Genomic DNA, 13,427 nt, shown 5'->3' on the forward strand with positions numbered 1-13,427 from the left:
TAAAATAAATTATTAAAATATTATTTTTTATATATTTTTTTTTTATATGCTAATTATATTTTCCAATTCAAACACGAAATATTCTCGTCGTAAACACCATTAAATGGAATCACAAAATATTGACACAGATTGCAATATGTCAGGTATTTAATTCCGTTACACGAATATCTTCATGCGATATTTTCTTTTATTACACGACCGTTTTCACGAAAATAATCAAAGTTATTTCAAAATAACACGTGCCTCTACACGTGGCCGTGAACGATGAAGAGGAGCATGCGTATAAGACGCTTCTCGTGGGCTCGTCCACCCTCGCCGCACCCTCTGACGTCACGCAGCCTCTATTTATTGATCCATTACGAAATTACAGTCTATATTTCGACTCGAGCGGACTCGAGTAGAATGCGAGACATGAGTAGACTACAGTAGAATATTGATGTTTATATAGTAAACAAATGCTGTATATCCTTCATGAATATAATTTTCAGGGATTCTTAAATATTACGCAACTTCCTTGATTAATTTCGCCACGTTTTGCCGAAAAAGATTCCAGTTTTACTAAATAAAAAGAGTAAACTTTAATAAACGATGTTTTCAAATAAAAACACAGAATAAATTTATTTCTGTGTTGAGAATAATTTTTTCCGAAATAAAAAACTGGGATATTTAAAAAAATTTGAGATCGCAAAATAAAGATATCAGCATAATTAAAATACCAAGTATAGAATTGGAAAAGATTACATAAATGAGAAATATATTTTTATGGATGACTACGGAAAAGAGATAATTTGTGTGTTTTGAATTCCGAATTATTTCTCGCGGAAATTAAAATAAATAGATAAAAATAGAAATGAACGGAAAGCTATTCATTTGTTACGAGAAGAATCTTTATCTTTCACGACTTGAGGAAAATAAATATTCGTATTAAATTTCTGTAATCACCCCTTCTTTCCAAGAACGTTCAACAATCGCGGAAATCTCTATCAATTTCATAGCAACATCACGGCGTCATTTCGATATCTGCGTCGTGTTTGCGTATTCGCGAATATACGCATGCCTTTTCGCAGGAAAATCTCTCAACCTATTATTGGAGACGGAGACGGCGGTTCCAGGCTTCCAGCGCAAAGCCAGTAACCAGTTCTGTCGCAAGCTTCGCCGCGGCCGGATGCGCAAGTGGGGTGGCCTACGCGCCGGGGTGAAACTTGCAAGCTCCCCCTTTATCGAGCTTGCAGATGGCTGTGCCTTTTAGATTTTGACGTGTCCCTCCGTTCTTCCCCGTTCGTTCGTCCCGTGCGCTTCGTGGTACAACATTTCAATCGTTTATCACGCTGTTCGCTCTATTGGTTGCCATTTCCCGACGATCAGCACCCCCGCAACATGCCCAGGAAAGTCGGATTCAACGTCGTCTATGCCACGAGTAAGAGCGATCAGATCTATAATTGCGAAGTAAAACGCGTACTAACCTCGAGCGATGATTAGGAAAGAATTGAATATTACAAAGATCTAAATTTTACATTTAAATGGCAGAATTAAGTGGATAGTTCTGTTAAACAATGATGTTCGATTTATACTTTAGCGTTCTAGATTCTAGATGTTGCTAGACATACAGGCTGTCGTGATGAGCAAGATAGTACGACGTGATTTGTGATCGTTCTCATAAGGATTAATTACCCATAAGGATTAATTACCACAGTATGAAATATTTCAGAAACTTTTCATAAAATATTTCTAAAATATAAATATGTCCAGGAAATTAGAGTTTTTGAAATATTATTTTTTTTTTTACAATATTTATACAATATCTTTATAATATTCTTGTGAAATATTTAATGCAATACTTTAAAATGTTTTACAAATACTTATAAAATATTTCTGAAATATTTTATTAAAATATTTCAAAAAATGATTTACATAAATATATTGTATGCTATGTGGATAAAACTATACATAAAAAGAGGTTGCATTAATTGAAATTTTGGTCGAAAATGGGCAAATCAAAATTTTCTGATTGAGTCTATTATATAATACTAGTTGAGATAACAAAATTCTGGTTAATATAATCAGATTCTTCTAATTCGTTTTCAAATTGAAATTGTTCTTAGTATAATTATAATTTTTAACTAATATAATCTATACATCTATAGGAATATTTTGTGAATAAAAAATAGATATAAAAAAAGACATTTTTTTATATTCATAGAAACTTTTCAATTTTTTGTTATTCACCAGAAATTTCTTCTCATTGTGACTTAAAATTCAACCCCTTTGCGGCTCAGATCCGCATAGCTCTTGACATTCTAATTATTTCCATCGCGATCGCCAGAATCTCGCCAGGACTGCCTTATCTTAATACTTTTATCATTGCATATATATTCGGATGCATTGATTTCTGCCGTGTGAGACGAGTCTTATACAGTTCCCTCAGCAATTATTCGGCACACGTGTTCGCGGCTTGATCGACATCAACGATAATCCGTGCCGCAAGCCACGGAATTACTTTAAAAATGCATCAACAATGTTATGAATCTAAGCGCGGGGTGGCACGGAAGGGCGTATACGTTCTGTGAAATACGCAAATCATAAATTATATGCAAAACCACGGTATCGCGTGACGACATTGCGTCATTCCAAAAGGCTTTTCTAACTCTTGAATAGTTTTGAGACCTATTTTGAAAATTTAAAGAGTTAATTTAAGTTTTGAAAATTTTAACAGTGATATCGAATACCGATCCTCTTTGCGGAAGTGCACGCAAAATCGTAAATATTACAAACGTAAACGAAAATGTACAAAAATGGTTCAAGAAAATATCTGACAATGAGTATTAAATTTATGAAATATTTACATATATTTGAGTAACAATATCCAGCACCATGTGTAACTATGTGCGTCAATAATTAAGTAACGTATAGTAAGAACTTCCTCGAGCTCGTTTGACATTTTCGATTGACGGAAAACTCGCAGGTCTAGATTTGAAGTATTATTATATTATGCCGTTATATTAATCCCAGTTAACTTTATAATTTAATTCTTATATTATCAAGAAAGGTAATAAAATTATGCTAGAGCAATTTTGTTGTATTTTAATTAAAGAATAATTTTCATTATTATTTAATGCATCGAATAATGTATATATAATTTATTTAATAATTAAACCAGAGTGGAAAAAGTGCTCTAGGATAATTTTAGCACTACCTTAATTCGTAATAAGACTTATGCCTTAAAATTTATTCAGATTCTGAAATATATGTTCAAGGCGAGGAGGATAGGCACTCGTCGTTAGAGCTTAATGTTCACGGGCCGACAGTAAGAGGTTGGCAGAGTGCAAGAAATTGCACGTATCCTCAGGAACTGATTCTACGTCTTCATGGGCCCACGAAACTTACAAGAATACAGGTTCTGGCTCATCAGTACCTTATACGTAAGTTCGAATTTAGAAAATTAAATTACTCGAATTATAATCGAATTTATCTTCTTAAAAATATGTGATAATTAATAATGGTAAATTATTATTAATTGTTACATCAATGATTTTAAAAAACTGATATCTCTGCAGAAATAAAATTGAAAGTTACTAAGATTAATATATATTTTGAATTATATTTATATCTTGAATTATATATTTATTAAAAATGTTAAAAATTTTATTTTTTTTTTCAAAAATATTATTTATCAATTTACTCCTAAATTGCATAAGATATAAAAAACTGATTCTATTAAAAAATTTTAATCGTTATAAATTTTAATTGTTATAAATAAAATATCAAATAACAATGACAGATCGTTTTTCTTTTGATGAAAAAAATAAGTTTTTTTTTCAATACGATTAAAAACATCATTGTCCGTTAAAACGACATTTCGGCTAAAAAGCAATTTACCGACAATGGAAATCGAATTAACGAGCCTACCATGATTTCCTGGGGTTACATCGTCTGCTCTTCTTCATTTTTCGGCTGCACTGTCGGAAATGAAACTATACCGGACGGCTAGAGAATCATATTTTCGATATAAATTTAAAAGCAGATATACATCTTTCGGTGGATCAATATAATTTCCGAGAAAAATTAGACTACTGTACTAAAAAGAAAAATGTTCTATAATAATAACATAATTAATAAAAAGACTCAGTAAGAACGCGACATTTTGGTGAAATTAAACAAAATTGCTGATTAATATTATCATTTGAAACTCTGTTCATTGTCATTCTTATCGGACCTTTTTATTGATTTATCTGATCAGAATCCTTTTCTTAGTGCACAACTAATTTGATTGTAGCTGAGAAGCTGGAGATCTGGACGTCGAGGGAAGAAAATGCATCCACTTCGACGGACTTCAGTTACCTGGGTTACATCACGCTGTCCGACAACGCGTCAACCCTTTACAAAAGCAGGGAGCTGAAAAGCGTGGCTCTTCCAGAAACAGAAGCGCTGTCGCTGAAACTCAGATTACACAAACCGCACAGTAACGCGCACAACACATATTGTCAGGTATGTAAGTCATGACAGTCATTCAATAGCCGATTATATAAATTAAGTATTAATAAAAATTAAAATAAATATATAGGCCAACAAATAGTGTTTGAATAAAATAAGTTTAAAAATAAGATAAATTTAAGATATATTATATATAAAGATTAAATTACTGTACAGATAAATCTATTGTATTTTTTAGACAAATAGCTATAAAATTTATTTTTTATCAGGTTGGCCTTATAGCTATAAATATACTTGGCGAGCCTTATGGTCAGGAATTAACCGGACAGGGAGATGCTCCATACAATCCGCATTACATTTCGCCTTACGACGATCTGGCGTTTGAAATGTACGTCGATCGGGAAGTGGCCAAAATCATAAGGCAAATGGAAGTGAAGAAATTACTAGCGGTGGAAGAAGAGAGATTCGAGTACGCTTCGAAATTGAAAGTGGCTATGGAGAATCTAAGAAAAGCGGGGGAGCGTTTGGGCAAGTACGAGTTGGAGAAGAAATACGCTATAGCTTTGGAAGATTATGATAAGGCCAAAGCTAAAAAAGCTCAGGCTCAGCAGTACAGACAACAGGTCTATCAGTCGTTGGAAATATACAATCTACTCGAGGTCCATGGGGTGAGTAGTGTTTGAAACAACTTCTTTGAAACTTCTTTGTTCTCTTACAAAAATTTAATACTGGCAGGTAGTGGTTAATTATTTATTAAGTATTGAGCAGTACTTTTAACATTCAAAATAAGTACCCAGTAAGCAAAATGTCGACAGACTAGCATTTGATTAGAAATGTTAACAAACTGATATCAATTATGGCCGTATTCTGCTTGTATTCTGTCGCTAATCTGCTGATATAGCACATCAGCAAGCTTTATCATATTTTTGGCGGTAAAATTTGCCGACGTCATCAAATATTACAGACTGTGTAACATTTATTGTCTTTCTGCCATCAGAAATTGGTATGTTAACATATTCTGCTCAAAAACTACCTCTGCAGGCTCTCTGGGTAATTAATCACTATCTTTTAGTATTAAATTAGCTAATATTAAATTTTGGATTTCTGTAGCGACTAGCAAAAGCCCAGCTGCAATGATAATAATTATTAAAACCGATTAAAAAATGATGCAGCCTATGGAAAAGAACAATCTGTCAACCGCAGAGGACAAAGAGCCGACATCGGCCGATAATTTGAACACAGCGGCGTTGCCCGACGACATGACATCTCCTCCAAGATTAGTCATTCCACCTAATCGCGATGGTGCCGTATCACCAACTGGTCCCGCACATCAACCGCCCGTATCACCATTACGTCAGAAAACTAATAGTCCCGGTATAATCTGAAGAATATATATATATATATAATATAGCATAGTATATATAAAGCATATATATATTATAGCATAGTTCTATTTTCTTAACATGATTTAGATTTTTTGAATTTTTAAATATTTATATAACATTAAATTTTCGTACTTGTCAGAGTTAACCGACAGTCCTGCGAATGGTGTCCTTGATAAGCAGACAAGGGATCCCTGCAACAAGGGATCCCTTAGGCGAAAAACTAAATCAGCAGGTCCAGCTCTTCGATCAAGTTACGAAGCTTACGAAGAAAGGACCATTCCCGCTCTAAGGCAGTAAGACAATTTGACGTTGAAACATTATAATAGCATCAAAACAACGTTATAAACTTTCGTCGATATCCATGTTTAGCTCGCACACGAACGAGTTTACGAGAGAGTGTCACCTGGACAGCACAGAGACAAAAGTTATCTCGAAACTCAACGACAGGGAGAAGAAACAAGCCGCGTTACCTATTTCAGTCTTCGGGATGGAAATGGTAACGACAAAGCTGTTCCCTACGATGCTCGAATATAGGATAAGTAATAACGATAAACACATGCAGGTGGAAAAGTTCTACTCGAAGCAATTCACTGACAAGGAGGAGGGACTGATGCAATTGAAAGAGGAATTGAAGACATTCGATTCAGCGGTTTCGAAACATTCTCCGAATAAAACAGCTAGAGCAGCGATTCTGTTGCTGCACAGGGCTCTCAGAGACAAAGTTTTTAGCGTATATAGTTTGGCCGCGCAGCTTATCCGAATCTTCTTCGCCGAGTTTGCCGCGGACAGGTAAACCTTTCGCATCAGCTAGATATGTATAAATATTGTTCCTATATTTTTATGCTGAAGAGTTTTCAGCATTTGGTTTAATTGATGTCTTATTAAACAATTTATTTAGAGTGTCTTCAACTGAGATTGCTAGAAGCGTTGAACGTTTGCTACCAGAACTTCTGACAAAGTCTGGCGACACTACTCCGAGGATACACAATATGGCAGTACACACAATCCTCAGCATGGCAGACTGCAAATGCGTGCGGGAGTTGCACATAATACCGGTACATCTAACCAGACCAGTCAACAGCAGCACACATCAGAGGCTCGCATTGAGTAGGCTGGAGATGGTGGAGCAATTGATATTGAGCCACGGCATTTCCACGGAGAAACAAAGGTGATTCTGAACGATATTCTCAGGACACACGAGCTCGCATGAAGAATATTTACTAGATGTTTTGAGGAATATTGGGCCTCTGCTATCGAAACGCAGTCCTTCTGACTCTCGTCTAATCGATCTGCAGGGGTCCTTCCTCAAGCTCAACCTTGTATTATTAAAACGCAATTACTCTGATAAGGTATTGTAATTGTTGTAGCGGGTTGACTTGTCGGACGTTATCCGAATTAGGTTCTTCCGGTCTGCATCACCCAGCTGAGGCAGTGCGAAAGGTCTCCGAGAGAATTCTCGTGTTGGTGTACAAAGTCAATCCCAGATTGGTTCGAAAGCAATTGCCTCCTGATGATGATATAACACGACGAAATCTGCTGTATCGCCAGCTTTTCCATGAATTCGACTTGATCGATCTTCAGGTACACATAATATTCGCAATATGTCAAATGAAGATTTCATATTTATGTGCACAAATAATTGCAGAGGAAAAAGGAAGCAGAGTCAACCCATAAAGCAACGACAACGCCTACGCGAACTAGATCTACGGAAAATAATGTAACTAATTTAACCAAATCACCCTCGAGATCTAGCCCAGTGGTGAGTACCGGAAGTTCAACGAGTATCACGTCTCCGTCCGAAAACAGTGTCGACCATAAGGGAGATAAGTACGTATACACAATGCGAATTGAATTCATCAGTCCCAAAGGATACAGAGAATTATTCTGTTTATTTTGTTTGCGCATATTTTGCAGAATGTGCATATTTTGTCTGTCCAAGGGTCAAGTGTACTCCGAAGAAGGTCTGAACATACATTATTGGAGAACTTGTCCTATGTTAACGAAATGCGAAGCGTGTAAGCAAGTCGTAGAAATTTCTTATTTGAACTTGCATTTATTGAGTAAGTACATGAGAATTTAATATTTAAGTTTTAATATTCAAAAATTTTCCATAACAAATACACTAAGAAAGCATGATAAAAATTTATAATTCTTGCATCTTTGAAATTACGTATTAGATTTATTTTTTTTTTTTTACAGATGAATGCGACATGAGAAGCAATTACGTAAAATGCGATACGTGTAAACAAGCGGTACATGAAAATGCGTTCGAGGTTCACAGACAAGACAAAAAATGCACAAGTATTACTTTATTTCGATACGATACATTAATAGAGATTAACCCTTATAGGGGCAGTAGACGTATATGTCTAACTTTCTTCCTCTCAGTCTTTTTAATGTTTTCTTAATATCTAACTATTAATATACATATATTTATACAATTTATACTTTTGAAAATTTAAACTATAATTTTCTAGTGATATTTTAATTAATCAAGCAATATACTTTTAATTATAAACAAATTAAAACGAAAAAAAAAACGCGATTTTTTTTTTAAATCAATTAGAATGTATATAAACTAATAAAGTTAGAAGGTTGTAAATTTAAATAAGTACTAAATACATTTTAATTTGTGATAAATACAAATGTTAATAAAAATCCGAATAGAAAAAGTATGCCTCTGTAAGGGTTAAAGAAAGCAGAAATTTAAATCCTGATTTTTGTTTTAGAACCTATAGAGGGATATGAACGCTGTCCCCTTTGTTCGGCTTTAGTGAATCAAAACAAGTGGAGGGAACATCTCATGGGGGAACATCCATGTGTAAATAATCCACGAAGCAAGCTCGGGAAAAGTTGTAAGTCGTGATATCCCCGACTTCATAAAAGATTATTTAGACTATAATAAATCTGGAAAGAATCCTTTTTAAAGCTTTTACGAGAGTACAGGGAAGCTCTGAAATATATATATATATATATTATTTATATATATATTATTTATATATATATAATTTATATATATATATATATAGCAGAATAAACTGTTTTATAATAAAATTCGTAATTTCTATACGATTCTAGGTTCGAAATCTCCATCCAATTCACAAAATCTCAGCGGCAAGTTAACATCACCGACGGGTAGAGATTACTAGCATCAGGCAACAACTTCGAAGCCAACGGAAGAATTCGACAAGTCTTAAAAAAGATTTTGATTTTATTTATTTTATAGTTTATGTATATGTTATATATTTATATATATGAGCTGTCTAGCGTTTTTCATATTTGTACCTATTACATTTAAATGATTTTTTTGGCAGAACCCGTCCTTTATTAATAGAAATTCATGATAGAGCGGATTTTTAATTGTAAATTGAGAATCCTGATATTTAAAGATTTAGACATGTTTATTAATTAAGCTAGTTTGCGGAATCATGTGAGGGATGACTTAGCTAAGACGAGATATTAGGAGTTGTTAACAGATTTCATTCTTTTTATCATTGTTGCATAATATCCAAGAACATAATGCAGAGGTGCATCAATTATTAAAGGCAGTGATATCAGATGTTACAAAAACATCAGTCATTTCAGAATTATCTAATGATTCCTTGCATCCGGCCATATTTATAATGAAAATTTGTACTATACTACATTATGGCAAGATATGTCCAATAGGCATTAGAAAATGGAAAAATCTTTCAGCGCTCAAATGACGTTTGAAAACATATGTAATTTCATAAAGCAGTTATTTCATAGAAAATGGTCAGTAAAAATAATCATTTATCATTCCATCGTCAAAGTTTTTATCCTTTAAAACCACCTATTTTTTTTAGTCCGTTTATAATTTATACACTTTTCAGTATCAATATTCGATCCATTACCAAATCGGATTAAATAAAAAAAGAAAACGATTTAAATATCTTAATTTCCATACACATCCACGAACACATATACACAAACACATATGTGTGGATGTGTGGATAAGATATTAGAAAAATTGGGAAGCCCTTAATAATTAATACTCAATTATTATCAGATCAAAAATTCAAATAAAAAAGGATATAATTTAAATATTTTAATTTACACATATAATATATATATATATGTAAGAAATTAGAAAAGTTGAGAAGAATTTTAATTACGTCATAATGATGTAATCAGTTATTCATTCTTCCTCTGTGTCATCCTTGTTTTTTGTTACAATTTTTTCATTAATCTTCAGTTTTAACTTCAGTTTCACATTCAGTTTTAACATCGCTGTTGTTGACGTCCTTGGCTAATGCCGCTGCGCGATTTTCCTCAAATTTATTTTTCTCTGTAGAATTACAATGTAAACAATAAGACATATTTTTCCACACATAATAATATTATTACAAACAGCGTACCAAATTTAGAGCAATCCGCTCCTAAAAGTCGTAAATAATGAATTGCATCGCAAGTAGGCACATATGCTCTAAGAGACATTATTCCCCTCCATCCTACTAGCTGAAGGTTTAGGCGATTTGGATTATCAGTCTTCTCTTCTTTGTATAACAGTATACAACTTCCAGTTGCTTAAATTAAATATATTTTTCAAGTAAAATTTATGAATTACTGTGTAAAAATAGTATAAAGAACCAAAAAAAGCAATTATATATAATTATATTTACCAAATTCCTTGAGACGTTCTTGAGTTTCTGAATTTAATTTTACAATTTCAGGTGGCGTGTGTGGATCATCATTTTGTAAAAGCATTATCAAATCTTCTTTTGAGATCTGAACCTTTCTGTCATCATTTATGTAACGAATGATACTATGCATCCCTTCTTGAGCAAGTCTAAAGGCGCAATTCATATTTTTATTGTCGCATCGTACGAACGTTTTGACGCCAGTGTTAATCATCTTTACTTTATTCTCATTAGATATCACTATATCACGAATTGCCGGCGACGTGAAATAAATATTTTTCTTTTTTCCTTCATGACATCTTACTAATAAACAACGTGGATCTAGATCATCAGATATGCCATAAAAATCTCTGAAAATCAAACAATATAAAGAAAATAATTGTATTAAATACTAAAAAAAAAAAAGGAAAAACGAAACTGAAACTCACTTGATAGACTGCCAGACATCTTCTGTTTGATCCTTAAAGAAAACGAATGGATCTTCTCTGTAACCGGTCATCCTTCTTCGCTTTTTTGATGGTTCCCGTGATTTCTTTTCTTTTTCTAATGTTCGTTTTCCACTTTCTGAAAGCTTTGTGTCTTCCGCAAATTCTTCAAGAATGTGCTTATCCTTGTTTTCGTTACCATCTGTATTCTGTGTACTTTGATTTAACACACAAGTTTCTCTTTCCCATGGTAGGGATTTTACTTTCTTCAGCACAGCGACGAAGAAACCTCCAGTATCTTGATGATGTGGTAATATCCTCATACTATAACATTGGTGAAAATATAATCTAAAGAAATATAACATTTTTATCTGTGTTAACTTATTTGTATAGTATTTACCAATGTTCAAGATGAAACTTAGAAGCTTCGTTTGCATCTGGAGGAAACATCTTCGGCCGTACTTGTGTTTGCCATTGTTCGGGAACATCCTCCCAGCTATTATAATATTGTAAATTTTTAGACGCCGGCTTCCAGTGTGTAACACCTAATTGCAAAATACAGTATATCATACATATAACAAAGATATTAAAAATTCACAAATATTTTTATGAATAATTTTTATATATATTTTACATCTATTATCTAGAACTAACCAGGATCGCATATTAATCCTGGCACTAAATCTCTACAGTCAATTAACTGCACTGAATCTTCAGTCTCACAAAGAAGCCTATGAAGTACTGCTTCATTTTCAATAGGATTTAGTGAACATGTGGAATAAACCATCTTTCCTCCAACTGCTAGCAATTCTAAGCCACGTTTTGCTATCCTGTACTGAATTCTATAAAATCATCGAAATATTTTCTACATTATTTACATAATAAATAATTTTACTATAGATTATGTTAATTTATACCCATGGAGATTACTGCCATTAGCAGGACTCCATTTGCACCATATATCTGGATTTTTTCGCATAGTACCATCACCACTACATGGGACATCCGCAAGTATCCTATCAAATCTGTCAAAAAAAAAAAAAACAAAGCTATAAGAATGCTCAGTAGAGAATACAAGTAATTGCATAAATATTATAAAGTTTGAATTATTACTTTAAGATATCTTTTGTACCATCTGGTTTTGTAATCATAAAATTTGGCATAATTGATGAATCATGGTTTGTAATAAGAATATTTGGGCTATTTAGCCTCTTAGCTTGATGCACCAGCATATAGCATCGATTGTTGTCAACATCATTAGCTATTACAAAACCCTCTAAAGGAAAATTTAAATATTAATGTTTACATTATGTTCATTTTTTTTATCGTATAGATTAGTATTAGTTACCTGGAGGATTTTCCTCATCTGCATGTATCATTTCTATAAGTTGCGCTGTTTTCGATCCTGGTGCTGCACACATATCAAGAACTTTATGCAAAGGTTTAACATCTAGGACCAAAGGAGGAACCATACTAACTACTTCCTGCCTGCTGATACTACCATTGTTAGTTTCAGCAATAAGGAAATTATGCAGCCTAAAGTATGCTTCAGATCGTCGAATGTCTTTCCTAGTTAATTGCAATTGCCAAGCTAATTCCTCTGGATAAAAGGGTAAACTATGTAATATAGTTTTTGCTTGACCATTAACATCTTCTTTATCACCATCCAAATCTGCATTTAAAATCTCTTTGAAGAAATCACTTTTGATTATTTCCAATAAGGCTTTAGCTTCAGCTTTTGAACCGGTAATACGGAAAGCAACTGGCAGATTAGTCCTTATAGTGCTGATAAATGCATCCCATTTATCTTCTGGCACTATTCCTTGCGTCTTGTAATAATTCTCAAAATCTTTGTTTTCCCGAATAATATCTGCATAACTTCCTGACTGAGAGGTATTATTCCATTCATTTTTCTACAATTATCAATTACATGTCAACACACTTTTCAAATTCACTATCATCTTGTATTAAATTAGGTAAAAAAAAATAAAACATTTATTTTAAAAAGAAATTAAATGTGTTGTTTTAAAAAGCCGTAAATATATACAACCTATGTCATGTTAAAATATATAACCTATATACACATTTTGTTTCAAATATTAATGAATAACCATACCTTCTGCTTCTCACGGCGTTTTTCAGCGAAGTTCTTTTTCGGCTTATGTTTTCGACCTTTACCCATTGCTTCGTTAAAGTATGAGTTTTTGATTAAGTAACACTAATAATCATTAATAACCGCGTACGATATGATCAATTCACACCACGCAGTACACAGAAACGTGCTGATATTAGGAATGTTCGATTCAAGATCGATTTTTTAGAAAATCGATTCTTTTACCTTCGATTCTTGATTTTTAAGATTGGCTGCGTTCAGCAGACTCAACAGTTTTGCAACCGTTTTATGATTATCTGCTGAGATAGGACCATTCTTCTAGATCTAAAAGTATGATCCAATTAGCGCGAAGGAAATTTCCAACAGTTGCAAAACAAACGTTCTGCTGAACGCAGCCATTGGCTGCGTTCAG

The 13,427-nt window shown here is 33.3% G+C and overlaps 2 protein-coding genes across 3 annotated transcripts; one reads left to right on the forward strand and one right to left on the reverse strand.

Annotated features, from left to right (window-relative positions):
- Positions 1–971: 971 nt before the first annotated feature.
- Positions 972–9,017, forward strand: LOC108731317 (centrosomal protein of 104 kDa). Of its 2 annotated transcripts, XM_018461587.1 has the most exons (15): positions 974–1,417; positions 3,255–3,419; positions 4,274–4,485; positions 4,701–5,099; positions 5,604–5,805; positions 5,956–6,109; positions 6,186–6,312; positions 6,379–6,605; positions 6,715–6,984; positions 7,184–7,397; positions 7,462–7,643; positions 7,731–7,876; positions 8,016–8,117; positions 8,546–8,671; positions 8,895–9,017. In XM_018461587.1, exons 1-15 carry the CDS (start codon positions 1,378–1,380, stop codon positions 8,963–8,965), a joined length of 2,637 nt encoding a protein of 878 aa, XP_018317089.1. In that variant the 5' UTR covers positions 974–1,377; the 3' UTR covers positions 8,966–9,017. The 2 variants fall into 2 exon arrangements, with proteins under 2 accessions (XP_018317098.1, XP_018317089.1); XM_018461596.1 differs by lacking the exons at positions 8,016–8,117; positions 8,546–8,671; positions 8,895–9,017 and having other exon boundaries at positions 972–1,417; positions 7,756–7,857.
- Positions 9,018–9,922: 905 nt separating this feature from the next.
- On the reverse strand, positions 9,923–13,175 carry Nsun2 (tRNA (cytosine(34)-C(5))-methyltransferase Nsun2). The gene is made up of 10 exons (XM_018461575.1): positions 13,019–13,175; positions 12,251–12,815; positions 12,016–12,178; positions 11,820–11,927; positions 11,557–11,744; positions 11,303–11,447; positions 10,906–11,226; positions 10,460–10,827; positions 10,196–10,363; positions 9,923–10,125 (listed from the first exon to the last, which is right to left on the reverse strand). Exons 1-10 carry the CDS (start codon positions 13,082–13,084, stop codon positions 10,022–10,024), a joined length of 2,196 nt encoding a protein of 731 aa, XP_018317077.1. The 5' UTR covers positions 13,085–13,175; the 3' UTR covers positions 9,923–10,021.
- Positions 13,176–13,427: the final 252 nt, after the last annotated feature.

The sequence above is a fragment of the Mycetomoellerius zeteki genome, unplaced genomic scaffold (genome assembly GCF_001594055.1).
Source record: "Mycetomoellerius zeteki isolate Tzet28-1 unplaced genomic scaffold, Tzet1.0 scaffold100, whole genome shotgun sequence".
NCBI classification, from domain to species: domain Eukaryota; kingdom Metazoa; phylum Arthropoda; class Insecta; order Hymenoptera; family Formicidae; genus Mycetomoellerius; species Mycetomoellerius zeteki.